The sequence below is a fragment of the Limulus polyphemus genome, unplaced genomic scaffold, assembly GCF_000517525.1.
Source record: "Limulus polyphemus unplaced genomic scaffold, Limulus_polyphemus-2.1.2 Scaffold1383, whole genome shotgun sequence".
In the NCBI taxonomy this organism is placed as follows: Eukaryota; Metazoa; Arthropoda; class Merostomata; order Xiphosura; family Limulidae; genus Limulus; species Limulus polyphemus.
This window is the reverse complement of record NW_013666993.1, coordinates 46,692-68,812: the sequence shown is the minus strand read 5'-3', so window position 1 is coordinate 68,812 and position 22,121 is coordinate 46,692. Positions and strand designations below refer to the sequence as shown.

The following is a 22,121-nucleotide window of genomic DNA, read 5'->3' as shown; positions in this document are numbered from 1 at the left end:
CTCGAAGACTTCCGCTGCCTTCGCCAACCTTGGTCTTCAAACCCTCCCGTCACTTGCCAACCCCCTAAAAGCAATCCCAGTCTCCACACAATATTTCTCAGAAACGTCCATTTATCCTTTACGCCAAAGGAAATTCATCAAGCCCTCGAAACTACAACCAACTATACGATCCACGCAGTCCACCGTATCCCATCAAAGAAAACAGGTTCACCCTCCACTTTCCTGAAAGTTGTCACAACTTCCAATATAACCGCAGACTCCATCCTCACCCACGGCTGCTATCTTGATTACCATCACTTCAAAGCAGAACAAAACACACTGTAAGCCTCACCCACCCTTACCTTTCCTAAACCACCCCCTAAGCCCACGTTTCACAACACCCAAAAGAAAACCACCGCCAATCAGTACTCGACCGCCCATCCTATTACAATTGACCAGGCTACTCAAACTTCACCCACTCCTGAATCACAAGACATGTCAACCCAAGCCACCACTACAAGGAGAAAAAAAAAAGGCACCCAGACCCAGCCGCAAGTCTTTCCAGTAACCAACGACGCATATCAACAAACCAGCAACCCACCTCTCAGCTCCGTGCCACTTTCTACATCATCGTCGTCAATCTCACCAAACGCTCTAGTAACTGACACCTCCCCCGACCTCTACCTATCCGATGAACCTTTCTGTGCCCTCCGCCCATTCACCAGCGACACCAAGGACTTCACGCCTTTAAAACTATCCCGTAACCGGAACCTGTACCCCAATAAAACCATGGTGAACATCAGGAGAATCCCCAACTCATTCAAAAGTTAATCAACCCCAGCACCGGACTTCACTTTGCTTACCCTACTTACTTCTTCTCGCTAATCGAGCACTGGTACGGACTGGTCGTTACCAGTGAAAGTGGGTTTTCTCGGGGTAGTCCCGTTTCCCCCAACATTAAATTCGTGACATAGGATCTGTAGATCCCCGCCGCCCTGATGGACCATCTATCCTATATCGGCCGTTTAGTTTAGTTTACTCTGCTCTTCACTTTCTACTTTTACGTCTACCTTTTAAAATTTACATAGCTTGTCTGCATTAATTTCCTGTTTCTCAATTTAAGCACATATTCCTAGGCTACGCGCGGGGTGAAGGAGGATTGCTTAATCTTCGAGCACCCCTGATTAGTAATTATTTCTTCGGAAATAATTATATTTTAAATCAAAATAACTGCCAGAAACGAACGAGCTGTGTCTGTCGTATTCCGGCCGGCTTGATGAGCCCTAGTATTGCGCGAAAAGCCTCGTCGACACTGGATATAGCAGGTATTGTGTGATCCCATATAGTTATTTATTCATCTTTATTTTCACTTTATAGCTTTTAGAAATACTAAATAGTTTCCGAAGCGATTTTAAGTGTGAAGTGTATTTTTGTGACATCTGTAGGCTTTTCCTCTCTATTTTTGTTAATGGAATAAACACACTTGACTTGAATAGTATATACGCTCTGGGAGAAATGACACGTTTTGTATTTAGTCATTGTACATTCTCTGTCTCAAGTAGAACTTCTTCAGAATTCTTTAAGATTTTGACCAGATCTGTCACCAAATCGATAGCTCCCTGTCTTGTGTTTTTGTGCACTTGACGGCTTTAGTTGTAAATAAAGATTACTTTTCACTTTGTTTTACATTGTGTTTGGTCTCTTTCTTCAACTAAGTCATAATCAGGAATTTAAATATAATTTCGCATAACACTTTCTGCTGTTCCTCCCATTACCTGCGATTACTATTCTTCGCTGTAAAGCAATTAGTGGACCTAAGAATACTACATCCTCAGCATTGTGGTTCTTCCAGTAAGTATGTTTATAACCCTAATTTGATTAATTAAATTTTTATCCTTAATTTTTGTTTTGTTGCTTTCATAAAGAATATTTAAATGTGGGTTTATTAGACTTTGTAAGACGCTGTTATTGTTTTCAAACGCAAAGCTGCACAATGAGCAATATGTACCGTGTCCACTGTGAGAATCTAACACCGGATTTTAACGTTGTAAGTCCGTAACCTTACCGCTGACTCATCGAGGAAGTGGCAGTTTTGTAAGAAGAAAGAAATAACACACTAGGAAATAAAAGAGTAAGATATGGAAGATGCCACTTAAGAGTATGGACTTTATAATAATTTCAGCTTGTATTCAAAGAACTTACCTTCCAAAATTTTCTCCGTCTTCCAACGTTTCTGGTAGTGAACGATTTTTAGTTTCAGGTAGCAACAATACTAATAAGCCCGATGTTACAGCTAAGCTGCCATAGACAGCTGGAGGCACGTTAGGATCTAAGACAACTCCCTATTAGAGTTGGAAAAAATAGCACTAATAACCATTGAAGCAATAACGAAAGAAAAAACTAGATATCAAAATTGTAAAATGTTATATCTGTCAACAGTTACACGCACACCATTGAATTCACACCTCTCAATCTGGATTCAAAAATAAGATGTGTTAAAAGTGGCTATAACACCGTTATTTTTCTCCTTTATACGTGTTTGAAATCAAATCTAAAATCATATTAAAAATTTCAAGGTGTATATTGTTTGATGAGAGTAATATGGGAACGTGGAATATATTCGACAATTTGTATATAACAAAATGAACTAAAAACCGTTTCTCACTTTCATATCTATCTAAAATATTTTGACTGTAGTTACTAAAGTATGTGGACGCTTTTACCAAATGGTTAACAATATAATGACTGTCACTACCAATAAGACGTTTTTAGTCAATACTTTCCTAAGAATAATTTGTGTATATAGAAAGCTATAACTTCTGGTTTTCCTATACTTAGTGTAATGTATGTGATAAATTTGAAAAAAATTATTGAATTATAAATAACAGTTTTAACGTTACTATATGTAAGACGTCACAAGTTAGATAATGCCGTATAGTGCTTTCATTCGAGGTCTCAAAAATACTAAGTTACTGTAAAAATTAGAAACACTTTGTAGAACTTGGACTCTAAAGAATAAAATAGAAGATTCGTTTCAATGATTCCTTAATACATTACATTTGCTTTCGTTTTTAAAATTTGACTCTTACATCGTTAAATTATGTTCAACTGTTTTAATAAACTGTTTCATACGTTCATTACTCTTAATTTTTCAAAAGTTTTATAAAAAATATTTACTTTTATTTCTATATTTTTTCTTTTTGTCCTTTTTTAATTCTGTTAGTCTTTTATTCGTTAGTCCATTGATCTGCCCTATTAAATTTCGATATCTAAATATAGTAATGAACATACATTTAACCACTGTGGAGAGTTTTGTATCCGTTAGTTTTTTTTTGTTTTTTGTTTTGGAAATGCATATGTTAATACGTCAAACTGAACGTTCCGAAACATTTCCAGCACTTAATTCGCTACATTTAGTGTGGTATGGTGAGCATAAAGTTCGGAAATTTTAAATTTCCATTTACCAGGTAACGCACTAATGGAGCCACAGCCGAACCAACTCTAGCACACATACAGGAGCACCCAATTCCCATGTTCCTGATGGTTGTAGGATAGAGTTCCGCCCCGTAGATGTAAACGATTTCAAAAGAAGATGTAATACAAAACTTTCCAAACATCGCCAAGACGACCTTCACAACATCCATATCTGAAAAATATCAAGAAAACTTAGTCACAATAAAATATATTCAGTATTATCATTTAGAAGCCGTAAGGCTTAACTTTTGTAAAAGAATCTTTCCAGGATATCTTTATTAAAACCTTTAAATATTTCCAAACCAAGGATATAAGCGAATCTACGTTGTTTATAACGTTTCATTGTAATTTATATACTCCTATTACTTACATTTCCCAACCGTAGAATAAGAAACTAAACTACAGAAACTTCCTTGGATCGCGAAGAAACCCTATTATAGCAACAATTATTATGTTGTTAAAATGTATAATTGTCATCAATATTTTTTAACACAAAGCAACATTTAAAAACTTCTGTATTTGATTTGTTGGCAGACTTATTTTTAATACATAGTTTACTATTGTGTGTCATTATAAATTATTTGAGTTTTACCTTTTTCAAAGTTAAAACTGAAAATTTTACAAATAAAATCTAAAATCATGTTAGTTTGTCGTGACTGTCCACTAAAAATTTCAACTATTTTAATGACATGCTTAAGAGAACATATGACTTTACATCAGAAAATTCAAACAATAACCAGCTGGGTAGAGCAACCTGAGATCCTTTTTTACAACTGCATTGTCATCATATTTGCTACATTTTCTTTAAATTCTCAAGTTAATAATTGATAACCAGGCGGCAAAAAGAAACCCAGGTCGGGGAATTTAAAACTCGACAAGTACCAGGGTTTTTGAGTACCCCTTCTCAATTCTACTTAGAATTAAGATTCAGAATAGAATGGATTCAAAAAAACCACAGTGTAAAAAAAAAAGCTGAAAATACTCTCTATTTACTTATAACACAAGTTAAATCTGACTAGAACACAAGACGTTGGGCAGCACTTCTCCGAAAATGCCGAGAGATTTTACCAGGAGAAATTCTGAATAAGAATTATATAGAAGTCATAATCTGGCATTCTTCGAGATTGAATTTTCCAAGCATGTCATATGGCTGTCCCATAAATGAAAGTAGGGAGATGATATCTTCCAGACATTTCTAAACCTGTACGCTGCAATTATGCTAAAGAAAACGTGACTGAAGACCAAATTGATATCTCCAGCAGCACCTCCCATAAGAAAGTTCGGTTATTCTTTGCGCGAGATGAATTACTCATCTTTCTAAGCTAAAATAAGAAAGAAAACGTGGCATTTTTTACAAAAACCACAGTTTTGATCGTTTCATAACTAGCAAGGATGTGCCTTATTTAAGACTGTAACAGTGATCACCGTATTAGTTTTATTACTTAGTCTGAACTCGTATGTTATACGATTCAATTTGCATCAGTACGAGATGAAGGAAAAAGAATGTGCAACAGATCTTGCTAAATCATACTCTATTTCTATTCGCTAAACTTTCATTTTGGATTGAATTTTTCTACGCCTACATGTGACGAGCTTTAGTTGCTTGTTTGTTTTTAGATTTTTAGACACGGAGGCTATTCGCATATAGCGTTTCAAATTTTGTACTGATAAATTAAACAGAAGTCAGTTACTGCCATCTTTTTAGCTACTTTTGTGAGACCGAATAGTGTGATTTGACAGTCAGTCTTATAACACCCCACGGCTCCAGAGTGAAGAGTGTGATTTTTTCTTGAGGTTAAGAGACCTATTAAATCAAACTTTCCATTATCAGAAATAAATTTATAATCTAAAATAGAAGATGAAAGTAATTAAAAAATTCATACTAAAGTTTAGTTTCACCAAAACTGTCCACAGCAGGAAAAGCTCTAACGTAATTCAAAACCTAAGTTCATAAAATTTAAAAATTATTGTAACGAGTGACAAAAATGTTCTATTTTTTTAAAGCTAAACATATTTAATCTGTCAAATGAAAAGCTTTGTAATACGAATATGTAATTTTCTTATGCTAAGCGCCTTGATATACAGGAACTTTTTGTTATATCACAACATTTAATCGTTTTTAATCTTCGTATAAAAAGTTTATCAGTTATATTTAATAACAATGATTCAGTTTCTTAGCGCAAATGTTTTACCCTTAGTTTCCTTTGTCAACTTTGTTGTTGGACATTAATTCATTATGCAAAGTTTCAGTTATTAATTTTTAACTTTAACTCGCCCAATAAAATTTAAACCTAAAAAAGAAAGTTTCATCCAGATCAAAATATTTAAAAACCGTTTAGGCTATGTCGAAATGTCTGTGACTTAAAAAGCCCTTTCTGGTTGAAATAATAAGGGTTTGGATACCAGTTGCAGATCCTTTACCATTGGTTAATAACCCTTTAAAAATAAACAGTACCTCGCTAACAATAAAGTTTTTACTAACAAATTATGAACAATATTCATTTAAAACGGTTAGTGAATAAAAAAGCATTTATTTGCTTCAAATTTAATACTGAACTGAACCAGTCAAACCTAACGCGAAAGTACTGCAAAGCTAAATGAACAAAGCATGCTATTAGTTATTGAACCCTAAAAATACCCAAAAAACTAAGTACCAAGCTGTATTTGGTTTCGATGAAGCCAAAAGTGTTATATCTTATATCCAAAGTTTGTATATAAATTAGCTATTTTTTTTTCTTTACATTTCTCTTACACCCTGAAATAGAAAACTAGCTTTCTGCCTGATAAGTCTAAAATCGTGAATCGTCTTAAGACTGTAGAAAGAAATACGTCAAATTTTGGCAAAATAACGGTGGCGAAACAACGAAATCATAAAAAAAAAGTTTGTAGAAGCCAGAAATGTTTTTCGTTTTCGTAGCTCCACTGGAAACAAGGATGTTTTTTCTTCTTGTTGTTTTTTTTTGTTTGTTTTTTTAAAGCAAAGCCACACCGCGAGGATTCTTACGTCCTTGTTGGATCACTTGACTGAAATAATTTTGAAAACCAAACAGACAAATGCAACATTGATATTAAAAACTACAAACTTTATTTGACGGTTGCATTGGAAATTTTTTTTCGACAGTCCCTGTTTTTAGGGTTCAACGAACAGACTCGTAAAATGTGTTCTATTTTAGAACCTGATACTTCAGCATGCTATTGAATTGCAAAACAATAAAATCTTACAAAGAGGGTTATGCTCTGACTGAGATTATGTTAGGTATTCAACTAATGAAGATTATATGCTATATGTATTATAGGCTACCTAGTGGGAAAATATGGCGACCAAACAATGCACAAATAGTTGACTGAAATCGGCAAAATTTATTCACGTTACCATATTGATAACGTCATCAAAGAGGTCTTACATCTAGTAATTGATCAAAATTAAAATTTTAGAATTGAGTTATGATAGTCTATAAGCAAACAAAATTTCATCGAGATTAGATGATTTCTTCACATTTTCCATCTTCATTTCTAGAATGAACCTCCACCCGACCCCCATGTTTACCGAATTTTGAATACTTTAATTAGGTAGTTTGAATATAATGTTACAGAGATCAAAATGGTACTAAAACAGCTTCATGAAAATATTTACAAGTTAAAACTTTCAACAGACATGCTAAACAAAAAATCAAACTATTATACATACCTTGTGGTACTGCAGGCATTATCGAACAGGAGATTCCTCCAATTACCATAAAAAAGCATAGAGGATACTGCCGCCCCCACTGGTGAAGGACAAAAATTGTCAAGACGTAAGCAGGTATTTCCATTAATCCAGAAATAAAGACATTTAAATAAGGGTTTCCGTCCAAATCTACAACTCCCAAGGACAACCCATAATAAACAAATGCGTTGATAAACCTAGAAAAATTACAATAAATCTTTACGTTCAAACGAAACATAACTATGAAAGATGTTAATTGTAGCTTCATTCTAGTTTCATAGCTAAATATCATATTTTACTTTAGTTTCGAACTTAACTTGTGTGTATAATTAATGGACATACCTTTTATTGCTTCTTTGATACCAAACTTGTAATATTTTAATTTAGTATTAGATCTCAGTGACACATATTTACTCGAGTTTTAAACCCAGAAGACATCATTTGTGTTCCTTTTTTAGACAAAGTATATTGTTTTTATTCAATTTTTTACTCCAGTATTATACATTTTTTTCTTATTTTTAAACCTATTATCACACTGTCACTCTATTTTGATGTTTGTGTCGTCAGCAGCACATCTTTTCGTAGTTCCTGACGTGTCTTAATCTTCTTTTCGTACCGTATCTTAACATGGCATGTTTTTCTCATAAGCTGTATTATTATCAAACATGATTCAAGTATGTGGATGTGAATCATTATGAACAGAATAATCATTTAAAGAGTGTAATATATTCACAGCAGTGGTAAATTTACGAAAGGTAAGCAATTGCCCTCATTCTAAAAACCTGTAGTGAGAAATAAAATGGTCATGTAATATGTTGCCTGACATATTTTTTGTATATTCAAAACTAAAATATGCAACATCCAAAATTACGAAGTCGAACGTTGCTTAAATTTATTTTTGTCTCCCTCTTACACTTTAGTCCCAAATCCTATGATTCGTAGTATGATTTTGAGACCTAATTTGTTGACTACGACTTGTTCTTATAGAATTACAAATTTAGCTGTGAAATCTGAAAGTATCGCCGTTATTGTTCTAACAGTAGTGTACTCAACAGATTACGCGACAGTATACACTTACCAACAGAAAAACATATTCAATGAGATTTTACGCAAGTTCGGTGTTCTTAATAAATCTACAACTGTGTGAACGATGAGGTTTGCTGGGCCTGCACGTTTATGATTATTCAATATTTCCCGTCGGTCAGAAGAAACATTGGGAGCAGAAGTATTGTTCAGCAGCGCTGCTTTGTGGAGTATTTTTTCTGCGTCTGCTATCCTGTTTCTGGTTAACAACCAACGTGGAGATTCAGGTAGAAACCTATAGAATATACATTTCGATAATTGTGAAGTTCGAAAGAGCCAACTGCCAGGTTAGCACACAGCTTTAACTCGTAAACTATATACCATATATATATAATACGTTAAAAACTTGTATGAAGGTTCCAATATAAAAAAGAAGGGTGCAAACTCGTGCAAATTTAAAAACAATGTGAAAATAGTTGATGATGGAATTTTTTTAAAGTATCAAAAAGCATTAGGAAAATAAACTGCTTCTGTTAGAACGAATTAGACTAAAACAACAAACAAATCATTGAAAAATATTGCAGAAGGGCAAAAACCACATAAAATTAGTAGAGAAGGAAGTGATTAAAATTTTATTACAATTAATTACAAATTCTAAAGCAAGTAAGAAATATGTATCTTTTTTTTATGAATCAAGAAATCGTAATTCTTACTTAACTATTTGCAACACTAGGCGGAGTTCAGAGAAGATGTAAAGCATTATCAGAGGTGGGGTTTAGGCTGGTCATCTGCAGTTAGGTACTCTGAATACTTAAATTTCGTCTCTGGTGCAACTGAAAATTGTAGACTCTAAATATGTAATTGACTTAATAGACTGAGTGTAAAATTGTTTTATAAATATTTTTCAGACAACTGAGAACATATTATCAAATGAAAAAGCGCAGTTCCTTTTAATTTGTTGTATTTTTTTGGATTGTAGAAAAACGTTCATTACAAAATATCTAGGAAAATACGCATGTGTAAGTTAAGATGATTTATATGATTAATAGCTAGACAATAGATCCATAGAGGAAAGTTAAAACTGTCTGTTTGCAATCCTACGTCGCACATAAAGACAGAAGCAGCAGTAAGTTTATATCAACAATGAGTATGCCCCGCATAGCCAGGTGGTTTGGGCGTTTGACTCGCAAGCTGAAGGTCGCGGTTTCGAATCCCCGTCCCCCACGGCTGAAAGGGCGACCAAACATGCTCGACCTTTCAGCCGTGGGGGCGTTATAATGTGACGGTCAGTCCCACTATTCGTTGATAAAAAGAGTAGCACAAGAGTTGGCGGCGAGTGATGATGACTAGCTGCCTTCCCTCTAGTCTTTCACTGCTAAATTAGGGACAGCTAGCGCACATTGCCCTCTTGTGGCTTTGCGCGAAATTCAAACCAAATCAGGCGAGTATTGATAATTTTAAAGTTATATAATTAAATCCGTAATCATTCATAATTAACTGCTAATTGCAACCATTTTATCGTAGCAATACGTTTATACATAAATATTCAGTGAGTATTCTAGGCGAAGGTAGTCAATTATACATTTTATCCTGACTTGTTTACGTTATTATTGTATTAAAACACAAACTGCAACATGTGTTTAGATGTAAACACACCTTGATTATACAAGTTATTAAAATTTCCATTTTAAGGTTATAAGAATGATGTCCTGCAACAGTTATTTATGGATTGAACAAGGTTTTTTGACAATACCTTGTGATTATTATTATTATTAAATCATACAATATTGACTTCATTTGGTAACGTTCTACTTTTGAAAATCATGGATCTACAAACGTCTCATCACTGTAGGCCATGGCCGGTTATAGTGTAAACATTTCAGCCCATATCTGTTCTTATAAATTGATGTATTTTATTAAAATGTAAACCCTCATCGTAATCAAGGTGTTGTGTCCACATTTTTCCTGTGACTCTTACATACGATTAAGTCCACTTAAGCAGAATAATTACATAAAGATTGAGTTATCTAGGTTAAGTCAGTGTACTGAAAAGTGTTGACTTTTCCGTTGTTCTGGAATGACCTTTCATCAATTTTGTGTTCTTTTTTCGGTTGCTGGCTCCAAAATCTATTACAAGGAAGGCTTAAGAATAATAATTCAATTATGCGTAACACCAAATAACAGAATTTAAACAGATAAAAAAGCCAAATATTTCGGTTTGAATTGAATTTATTGTTTAAAAACTATTCCTACTAGTAACTAATTCCTTGCAAATTCGTAGCTGTACGTTTGGCTTAGGTTCAAATCTGAGAATCACAAATTTAATGTTATCTAAAACAAGAAAGCCAAGCATTCACATAATATCATCTTGCTAACACGCCTTATACGCATCACGACTGTAATTACAAAGTCTTAAAAACGGCACAGACTTATGAAAAGAAGGCAGTCTGAGCAAAATAAGTAGTCCCCATAAACGATACACCGTGAATTTTAAATTTTAAAATTGTAATATACTATTTTCTACTAGAGCCTAGTAATCCATAGATCTATATTATAGCACCAAGTGGTTTCTTCTTTTTATAACTGCAACAAACTAAAGATCCGTCTCAATCGTCATATAACATCTATTTTAAAAACAACGACAATACATCATATACATGTAAAAAATTATTGTCTAAAAAATAACAAAACCACAAGTTTTCTTTTCTAGCCTGTCACAATGTATATGATTTTGTTTGTTGAATTTCGCGCAAAACTACTCAATTGCCATCTGACCAGCTGTTCCTGATTTAGAAAGGATACATTTGAAGGAAGGCAGTTAATTAACATCACTAACCGCCAACTCTTAGCTACTCTAATCGAATTGACCGTCATATTAAAATGCTCCCATGGCTAAAAGGGCGAGCATTTTCGGTGCAGTTTGTGAGTCGAGCGCTCTAATTACCAGGCCATTGCCAAGTCACATCATAAGTAAGAAAAATGAACTCAGCTAATAAGAAAAACTCAAAATATTTCTGTGCAACTAAGAGCCTCTCCACCTACACATTCAAACAACGTGAAGGTATGATACTGACCAATAATAAAGAACAAACGTGATCAGGGGAAAAATAGATATGGTCAGTTGAAGCGGGAACCAATCACGCCACAGGTAAGCAAGTCCAGCCAAAACCATCAGCCCCACAGCAAATCCTAGCTCTTTAATTACAGCCACAGTAGATCTCTTTGTGGGCCCACACACTTCTATCACTGGAAAATAAGATTCATATTTCAACAGTGGTTAATGTTTGAGATTTTTTTCGTTTACTTGACAGTGTGTAATCATTTTCACATATTGTATGTTGTTGTTGTTGGTTTTTTTTAACAAGCGTTGTCACTTTGTGTAAATTGATTACGTTTAACTAATATAACAGATACCACCTCACTCCACTGCCCAACTACCTGCTATCAGCCTTCACTGTAGTAAAATATTAACAATTTTACGAGTTTTTTACTAGCTATAATTGTGTGAGCAGTAATAAACTTCTGGTTACTACAATAGCATCAGCAAAGTTTATAATGCATTGCAAGTATTGTTATAAATATTCTAAAATTACAAATTATTGCTTCCATTTGTAAACGATATTTTTGTCTTCCAAAGCTGATATAAAGTATCTTGGTCAGGGATTACGACGTTACAAAAGCAATGTTCCTTATCTAATCTTACGACGGTCCAAAATAAAAATATAACAATAATAATTTCAAGTTCACCGGTTCCATTCGTTATTAAAGCGGCGAAGAACTTTATTAAAGAAAACGCCCACAGATAATACAAACAAAACATTTCGTGAAATTATACAAATAATTCCTGACAATGTACTATTGAAATGCATCACTGATATTAAAATTTAACATATAGTCTACTCATCGCATTATGTAAATGTTGAATTCATACTGACGCTAATAGGAAACATAATTCGATTAGAACAACAAGTATCTGTACAAGTCTCCATAACAGTTCAATATTGATAACTTGTACTTGTATTGTAAAATACTCTTAAATATGTAAAATGTATTGTTGTATGTTACAAAGCAATTCTAATTATAACCAAACAAACCTGTTAAGAAAACAGCAATAAAACCTCTCTTAAAAACCAGTTCCTAAGTAATGATAAAACTATTACTGTTTTCAGTATTAGTTATGATAATATCTATATCTACAATGTTGTTTGTTTGTTCGTTTGAAGTTAAGCACAAAACTACACAATGAGCTATCTGTGCTCTGCTCACCACGGGTATCGAAACCCGGATTCTAGCGTTGTAAGTCCGCAGACACACACTGGGGGGGGGGGGGCCTACAGTGTTGAGCTTCAGTTTACTTACATGAAAAGCTTTCTCCAACAGTTTCAAAGAACTTGAGAAATTTTAGGTTGAATACTAGGTTTTGGGTTATATATATATATATATTATACTAAAGGACATGTTGAATGTTAAACTATGAAAGACGAATCACTCCATTCTAATCATAAGTTCTATGATATTTCCTACCACTACCGAGACTGGTGCAATAAATTAGCTATTTTAATTTCTAGGTTTATTTTTAATTCTGATCTACGTAGGTAGCTTGCTTTGATCAGAGGTTAATGATAATTAGGCCATGATAAGTAATTGCACAATTTAATATTTAAAACTTCGTTTTAAGTTGGCCTCAGAGTAATTGACTTCCCACTAGTAAATTTAATGTTTAATATAAACATTAGTATATATATATTAAAATCCTTGAATTTTTTTACATCTTTACTATGCTAATATTGCGCGAAGGCTACGAGAAACTAATTAACATGTGTGAGGTAAATATTTATGCTTTATATATCAGTAAACCTGTCAGCAGTTCAGCTATGTTGTTATTATTTTTTTAGGCGTTCAAGTGTTTTGTTTTGTTTATACATCCTTCAAGCGTTTTGTAATTTAATATTTCAGCAATAGTACACACTACTTTATGTACTACACGAATACTAGATTTTAAGAAAACTCTAAAACTTTTACTAACCTAAAACAAAGCCAGAATTGGCTAAGCCAGCCACACCAAGCGCCACTATAAACCTCATGAGGAGAAAGAGCCAGTAATACGGACTTAAGGCTGCACTAATACCAGCAATGATACTTATAAGGATCGACAATAAAGCAGTGGTTCTTCTTCCAAACCTTCGAGAAAACAACAGCAAAACTGATTCAATTTTATAACAAATGACAGAGATATTATACAATATAACAATGCTAGATGTCAACATTTAAAGACATCTCTCAATTAGCGTTTTTTTCAAGAAACGCGGTTGTTTAATAAATTAATAATTATACAGTTTATTGCAGTACTTTACAATTGTATGTCATTGTAGGCTTATCTTACACTCATTTGCACTTTTTATTGTTATGTGATTACTTTTATCACAATTTAACTGTTATAAGAATGAGTTAATAAACTTAATAATCAAAGAAATGTTCTACACTAGTTTGTATCATTCTGATTATCATGTAAACAATTGAATTAATTATACAAAACAATATTATTCCAATATCAAAACTTAATGACTTCCAGATTTATGGACGTTATAGCAATTTAAGAAGCCACCTCATCAGTTTAATATAGGAAAAACTTTCAGATCGATAAAGATTAAGTATTTTACCTGTCGGATATTGTTCCAAACACAATCGATCCCACCAGAAATCCAACCATGTAACTTGTCTGCATTAAACTTCGAAGTGCTTCTCTTTCACACACAAGATTCCACTTAGTAAAACGATGAGAAACAAACATATATTTATTCAAATTGATCTTGAAATAACTACCATTATTTGTAGTTTTCACTAAATGAAAATTTCTGTATGTCAAACATATAAATGTAAAAACAACTAAATCGACAGTCGAAAGAAACAAGTTCATTTGAAAAGTTTCCTTATAACCTTATCCGAAGTGCGTACAAACCTTCAGCAGGCACCATTTGTACACCTGGTGGTAGAATATCGAAATACCAACATGAGCACTAAAGCAAAGTTATCTTTCAAATAAAATACTTGCCACGTGAAAACGAAAATTCTTTGAAAAATAGCTAAATTAATCAAGATTTAATGGTAACTTTACAACCATTACGGGCATATGGTATCGTATTTTTACTGTAGTCGCTAACTACAAGTTATTTCGAGATTTAAACGGAAAGCTGAGCAGTCTGAAATTCTCTTTTTAATTAAAAATATTGCATACGTAAACAAATATTTTACCAAACTTTTTCTCTCAAAGTCATAATGGATACCAACCCTTACCACCTACCTAGTTAGGATGAAGAAGATACAGCTTTTAGCTGGTCCAGATATGTGTTTCGTTACTGATTAAGATTTGATCAGTTGAATAATACAGAGAAAATTCATTGTGACATCTTTCTTTTTCTTTTATACAGAGAATTTATTCTTAGAAACAATAGCTAATTAAACAATATTTATATAATAATTCGTCCAACAAGATGCGAATAAGTTATGCTATTATTTTTATTCAATTATTTGAAAAGGGAAGGCTATACTCTCAATTCTAGAACCACATAAACAGATTTTTAGATGATTATGTTTTATTTTACTAAACCCAATGCAACTCATGACTCTATACATTTTCCAGTATGTATGCTTATCAGTTTCATACTAATATAACACGTGAGTAACTATATCTTACCAAAGTAATTCTAATTTCCCTTAGCAACAAGCAAGAAATCAATAAAATACGCTGGTGCTAAGGGCCACCTCTGGTTACGATCAATTTTCTTTCAAAAATATATATTTCAATTATCAAAGGTGTGAACTTATTTATTTACATTCAGTCACCATTAACAAATATACTTCTGTGGCCAATTCGTATGTAAACCATTTACTTTGTTTTGGATACAATAAGAATAGACAAAATAGGAGTCAAATAATAAATTAAAAGTTTCAAACAATTTCAAAATCAAATAAAAACATTTTACGCTTTCTTTTTATTTTCCTTCGATTTTTCACATGAAACTTAGTTTTCTATGTATATCAATTATTGTATATATATATTTCTACAACAATCTACAATTATTTCTGATAATCTTTATTGTTATTAACACAATATTTATCGTTAGAAATTCCGCAGCCTTGAACCACGTGTGTTATAATGTTTCATACTAAGACTGTTTATAAAGTTGTTCATAATATAATTGCTATATAGTTAACTACAACAGACGGTGTTATCAATTACGCCACCTTTTGATGAAAAAAAAGTTGATACAGGTTTCGTAGCCTTTAAGTGCGAGAGACATTTATGGCAGACCTTTTCGACAATGGTCCCTTTGTAGAGACTCCTATCGTAATCCCATGAGGCACAAGAAACGCTCCTATTTATTACAGTTGCTGGAAGTTCCGTCATGTTGAGGTAGTTTAAAAGATAGTTGTCTTCATCACCCAACTCATACATCTGACACTGGCTGTACCTAACCTGGCCTCTAATTTCTTCTATCGGAATGGTCAAGTTTTTCCAAAGGTCATACGAAATGTTACTTAAGAATGGTGGTCTGCTGCACCAATGGTCTATGTTGGGCATGAAAAAAGATACGGCCAGGTTGTGGAAGGCCACGGAAAATCCAACAAGCCATGATAAGAACAGTACACGCCGCTGCCATGGCCCAAAATCACCTACTAAATGTGTTATGACATCTTCGGCCATCTTGATTAACTAGCTGTATAAATGAGGAAAAAATAATGTAATATCGTCCATCAAACAATGAACATGGATGATTGGTCAGTACCTAAGGAGAGAAAGTCGTGTTTAAATCAACAACAGAATATGACACTTTTCGATATAACGATAATGTTTACATAATTATAAAAGATTATTCATAAGATTATCATACATTATTTACCTTCATGTCAAATGTGATGTTTTATGACCACATACATCACAAGTTCCTTCAGTAGTGGGAAACTGTTCGTTGTGAGAGTTGACAACAAAACTTGTCCTTAAAAACTACTACGTGAGCAACTTTAACATTTATTTCCTGAACTGATTTTCACCTTATTGAAAAGATAAATTCCTGTTTTGATCAAAATAGGTAAAAAAGCATTGCATCCCAGCAACTATCAGTAAGTTGACGTTATTTTATTAATGCAAAGCTACACGATGGTCTATCTTCACACTGTACAGAGTAAGGAATAGAACCCAGGATTTTAACGTTGTAAGTCAGGGGACATATTAGTAGCTAATACTAATAAAGTATTAAGCGCTGCAGACTTTTCAAAAATCTCTAATTCCAGAATAAATGATAATACAAAATGTTAAAAAACTAGACGTGTTTCTTTAAACCGACTTTGTGTTTTTTGAGTACATAAACGTTCTGTTTCCTTATATAGTTGGCCCTCTATCGATAACAATAAGAAATTTATTATCGCAGTTCATGTTTATTGAAAACTTAGTTAACGCAGTAGAAAACACAGGAATTACCCTCGTTTACTTTTTTCTCGATTCGTCTTTTATACAATTTGTTTGTTTTGTCCTTCCAATGGCTGAAGATTAGGATTGAGGATCCAATATGCTAAGTATCAGGGTTCGATCCCTCCGGTGGACACAGCGCAGCATTACGTAGCTTTGCACTGAAGCAAACAGTTTGGTTTCTTCTTTACCTTCGTAATACATATATCTATGATACATTACTTATCAAAACGTACTTTAACTTGCTGTTTTAGTTGACACCTAAAAGTTTGTGATGCTCTATGGCTGTAACACCCAGCCTAGTAAATTAAACCACTTTTGTTCTTGTCAATAGTCAATAGATAAACCAGTCTAACTAGGACTTGTCATCTAGCTCTCGTCATTTCTGTAAGTCATGACCTCATTCAATAATGAAATATCATAATATAGGTTTATAAGTTGCTAATGAAAATATTAAAAAAACAAAATAACCGTTTATTTAGTTTTCAGAACTTTATTTTTAAAAAATATAGCAGGTTTCTTATGTTGAAGATGTGTTGGGATCAAAATGCTTGATTAGCTACTACAAAACATTTTGTTATCGTATCTTACACGACAATTTAACTATGCACGAGCACGATTTTTCATGAACCATGATCGGGCATACTTTCATTTGAGTGTGTCATTTATCACCCAATTACAGAAAGCAAAATTTAAATAAAGAAATATTTTAGCATGTTACAAACATTTTATTTTCACGAAATGAAACATTTAGGCAAAACCATTTATTCGTTGTACGCAATGTAAAGTTCAATCGTAACAATGTATTATAGTGCCACCTGGTGGATCTTTGGTTTCTTATTGAAATATTACAATTTAATAACAGAAGAAGTAAGCTATACTCAGCAAAGCTAAACTTCGATATTTTTACACACCATAAAAAGCGTTGTCATCTGATGAATATGGCCACAAAACAAATAATTGCGTATTGCAAGGATAAATCAAGATACATACCTATATTTTATGTACGCGTCAGCTAAATATCTTATCTTTGATGAATCTTACGATTTCTTTCTATTTCGATTTTTTTCCAAGACAAAAACATACAGCTTAAAAATAAGTATGAAAGAAGAAAGATAAAAAACATAGAGATATTACTAGTTGTCTGACAATGACACAACAAACGTTTCTAACATAGTTGTTGCCATATTTGTTTTTTCTTTATTTTATTACATTCGTTTACAATGGATGAAAATTTTCATTTCTGAGCTTATTGCATGTCTACGTTTGTCACAGTCGTATATGCTTGTCTACTTAGATGACCAGTTTTACGATTTAGCAATAAATTCTAAAACAACGATTTTAATAAGGTTTGTATTAATTGTTTTATGCGTGAACTGAGTAAGCGTTTCAACATTGATATGGTTATGTAAGAAGCTGGATTTAATTATTTAGTGTTCAAACTGTCAAATCGTTTTACTTGTATGTATGGCATGTCTCACCTCGGGAGTTTACTTTGAAATGAAATGTAGACCTAAAGGATATTAAATTCTATGTTCTGATATTTCGAAAATATATAAAAGACTTTCAAACTCGCATATATAATAATACAGAAATTCAAAAATAAGCTTCAAAGAGTTTTCTGATTGTATATATAAAAAAACAGTAATTTAAAAAGTAACAGCCTTGTTCTGCGTTAATTATTAAACGAACGTTCTCTTTGTACATTCTAGACCTGTGTTATCCATCTGTGATACTGGATTCATAACCTTACAAATGCCCACGTATTTATCAAGTCTTAATCCATATGCTTTTACTAGCATTTAGGTATTTCTTATGTGTAATACAGGTTTCGTAGCCATATAAAGAACCATGCCTTTGATAAGTGTTATTTTATAAGTTTTTGCAGTTGCACACTTTCATCAAGTCACAGTGTTAACTTCCTGCGATATTATTATATGAGACGTTATAGATATTCGTGATGTTTTGTTTTGTTTCACAGCACATTGAAGTAAAAAAAAAAATGCTTTTCGGGTCGACAAACAAACGTTTCGTTTCAAACGAGTTAGATACACTATTAACATATGAATGAAACGAAAGTTCTGACTCATACAAGCTAAAATGTAAACAACGACATGTTGGACTTTGCCAATGTCTGTATGTTCAATTTAAATAGCAATATTACAAAAATGTCTTGAAAAGAAAACCTATAAAAAAAGTTAAACCTTTGTTCTAAAATATCCATTTACGCGTAGCTTTCGAATTACAGAAATCAAAGTTATATCCAATCAAGTTATTCAAAATATTCAAGTTATTATCCATAGAATAATAATATCAAAGGTTATTTATATGAATACGTTAATGCAGGATTGCTACAAATCTTACCTCAAAATGTAACAACAAGTGATCATAATTCCACCAAATGACCATAAAGTATTTTCTAAAGTGAAAATAACAACATATTATTTGTTGCACTAACTGACCATACTATTATTGAAAAAAAAACTGACAAATATGTTTGTTTGCTTCGGACATTCGCGCTATACTATGCAAGGGCTATCTGCGCCGTCACTAACTTGGAACCTGCAGACTGTAGAGAAAGCAGCTAGTCAAAATTACTCACGGCCAACTATTGGGCACCCCAAATTGAATAGTGGGATTGGATCGACACTTTTACAACGCACGAACAGCTTCAAAGTGCGGAGTGCGATTTTACGGTAACGGGACGAAAACCTCTGACCCTCGGATTCACAGTCTAGTACGTTAATCTTCAGGCCACACCCGCCCAACTAATCAAGTATATTCTACAGCTTACAAACTGTGAATAGATTACTGCGTATCCTAGAAGGCAGTAACACTGCTAAAATAGAACATGTAGAGTTATTCTTAACTTAATGTAGAAATTAACAAAATATAAGCGATATTATTGTCTATAGTACTTACCATATCATACATAATAAGTGGTCATATAAATGACGTTAATCAACTAGCTAGGCATGAAAGATTTACGAAATATTTTAGTTTGGCTGTGTTATAATTTATGAAATCAAATGCTAAATTGTGAAAATGAAAGCAATGAGCCAACGGCATGATTTCACTATAGGCTATAGCCTATTTATCGTCAAATTCAAGCTCTGCTGTGTAAAAAAGGATAATTTCACCATTGACGGTATGATATAAATGAGCAAGTAACGTGAAAGTTAGAGATTTTATATAATCAAGCAAATGATTTGAGAAACAAATGGGTGTTTTACACCAAATCCCTTTTCAAACCTTCGTGTGTAATCTGAACACCTGGGTGTTGTGAAAATACTTAGGCGATTTAACTACATGTTTTGATATAAACAAACGCTTGATCAAATTAATACAGGGATTAACATGTGGCTCTATTTTTCTGTCATGCTCTCCTGGAGTGAGGTCATACTCATTTTGAAGGATGGTATAGAGAATAATCTGCGTTGGGAGTTTATTTCCATTAAATATGTATAATGGGAATTATAACTCATGTGGGTAATCTAAACGTTATGGGATACTCTACTAGGACCTTGGTATGACCTAACAGCCCAGTACTATTATTACTATGATTCCTGTCTTTGTCTTGTGTGTAGACGTGCTTTTCCCCAGATCCACTAATCAGAGATTTCAAAAACAAATATGAAACCTTAATAATATAGATAAAACCCAAGTAATATTTTGTGATTTGTGAATAAAGATTTTGTTCATTCCTACACCTATCTTTGATTGATATTCCTTTGCTTCCTCTGTTAATTTTATTCTCTATATAATATTTCCAGAGCCTGCCATATTGTAGATAAGTATGAATTTCTGACAGACATCAGTATGTCTGAATACCACATATCAATTAACAGTGTTTAAAGAAATGCAAAGAAGTATCTGGATCCATTCCTCAAATAGATTTTCTCCTGGAATAGTTGGACTGGAGTCATATTATGTCACATCTAAAGTTGAATCTAGATGGTTAAGCACTCAACACGTGGGGCACTTTGGTAATAAGTAGCTTTAATACTGGGATTAAGACATCACTGAGATACAATGCGGATCCAATCCTATGTAGAAAGAAGTGACGCCTATGAATAAGTTCAAAGCTCAAAGGGACGAAACCATGAAAACGTATGCATAAGGAGGTTTTCCTGAACACGTGATTCATGAATTGTGAGGAATTCCTCGTGGACAAATTTGTGTAAAGGCTAAGAGTAAACCCAGGCAGCACCACACAGGTTTCAAGAACATTTTGTTTCTAACTGAGGCTATTTCTGCAATGACATGGTTTAAGATGGTTATATTAACCTGGAAGCTGGAAATGAAGAAGCGACCAACAGAAGTCGATACTATGGCTTGTTTTGATACACAACAACATCAAGGTTGGCAACAGCAATCAAGATTTGTCAAAATTATGTAGATACAGCTTTATTACGACAAATGCCATAAGGTTTCACAATGAAACAACTATGGTTTCTGTGGCACAACAATGCTTTCCAGGCCCATTTGTCATGCTGGCCACTAGTGCGGACATTAGAAGATACCTAGAGTATGAAAGAACAAGTCTGTATTTTAACTGTTGTTTCGAATGTCACTGGATTTTCTGTTGTTGAACAGGATAGATGGATACAACTTCCAGAATGTCCAAGAACACAGCAAATACAGCAAGTTTACACAAGCAATAGCCGCAGGTGGTACAGATAATTGACACTAACAGAGCCTGAGTTGGGTCTTGCCACTAGCTTGAAAAGAGGCAGACGTGAGTTTCCACTTAGAGGTTTAATGGGTGGATAGGATAACTATATGTTGGCTGTATTTTATTATGATAACGGGAGGTTTATTTCTTATGGATAGTTTGTTTGTTTGTTTTTAATTATGCACAAAGCTACACAAGGACTATCTGTGCTCTGCCCACCACGGGTATCGAAACCCGGTTTCTAGCGTTGTAAGTCCGCAGACATACCGCTATGCCACTGGGGGGCCTTATGGATAGAAGGGAAAGAAAAAACGTGCCTGACCTTCCTGTGTAGCAAGTTCTCTGAGTGAAATCAACTAGCCAATTAATATGTACTTCATTCTGTAAAATGATGAGAAGTTCAATTTCAGTTGAGAAGTGTTCTCCAATTTTGGATTTGAAGTGTCACTTGGTGAATGAAAGCAGATCCTCTTATCTTAGCTCAGAAAATGAAATCTCAAGAAAAAATCTATGGCAGACACTGTCAACCAATTTACTTGGGCAAATGGTAAACTGCATTTCTGCATAAATCTAACCTAGTGCCAATTTCAATAAACGTAAAAAGTGCATATGCAAGATAAGAAAAAGGATGTAGGTGTTGACAATCTACTAGTCTATGTCTGTAGCATCCCATGGAACACCTACTGCGGTAATAGAACTAGTGCATGAAATACGCAGGAATAAGGCTGTATTTGCTCAAATGGTAACTTGTATATGTATTGATTTTATGCCAGTACTACTATGTAATTATTGGAATC

The 22,121-nt window shown here is 33.5% G+C and overlaps 1 protein-coding gene across 8 annotated transcripts in view; it reads right to left on the bottom strand.

Moving 5' to 3' along the window:
• Positions 1–22,121, bottom strand: part of LOC106463347 (organic cation transporter protein-like) — a 45,675-nt gene that overhangs the window by 1,737 nt on the left and 21,817 nt on the right. For 3 of the 8 annotated variants that reach the window (XM_022390820.1, XM_013923370.2, XM_022390821.1), the window contains exons 2-9: positions 15,495–15,900; positions 13,843–13,946; positions 13,209–13,363; positions 11,257–11,428; positions 8,238–8,477; positions 7,142–7,356; positions 3,444–3,625; positions 2,182–2,321 (exon numbers count right to left, since the gene is read on the bottom strand). In XM_022390820.1, coding sequence (XP_022246528.1) covers positions 2,182–2,321; positions 3,444–3,625; positions 7,142–7,356; positions 8,238–8,477; positions 11,257–11,428; positions 13,209–13,363; positions 13,843–13,946; positions 15,495–15,887 — 1,601 coding nt within the window. In that variant the 5' untranslated portion in view covers positions 15,888–15,900. The remainder of the gene's footprint in view (positions 1–2,181; positions 2,322–3,443; positions 3,626–7,141; positions 7,357–8,237; positions 8,478–11,256; positions 11,429–13,208; positions 13,364–13,842; positions 13,947–15,494; positions 15,901–22,121) is intronic. The other 5 variants (XM_022390825.1, XM_022390824.1, XM_022390826.1 and 2 more) reach the window with 2 other exon arrangements.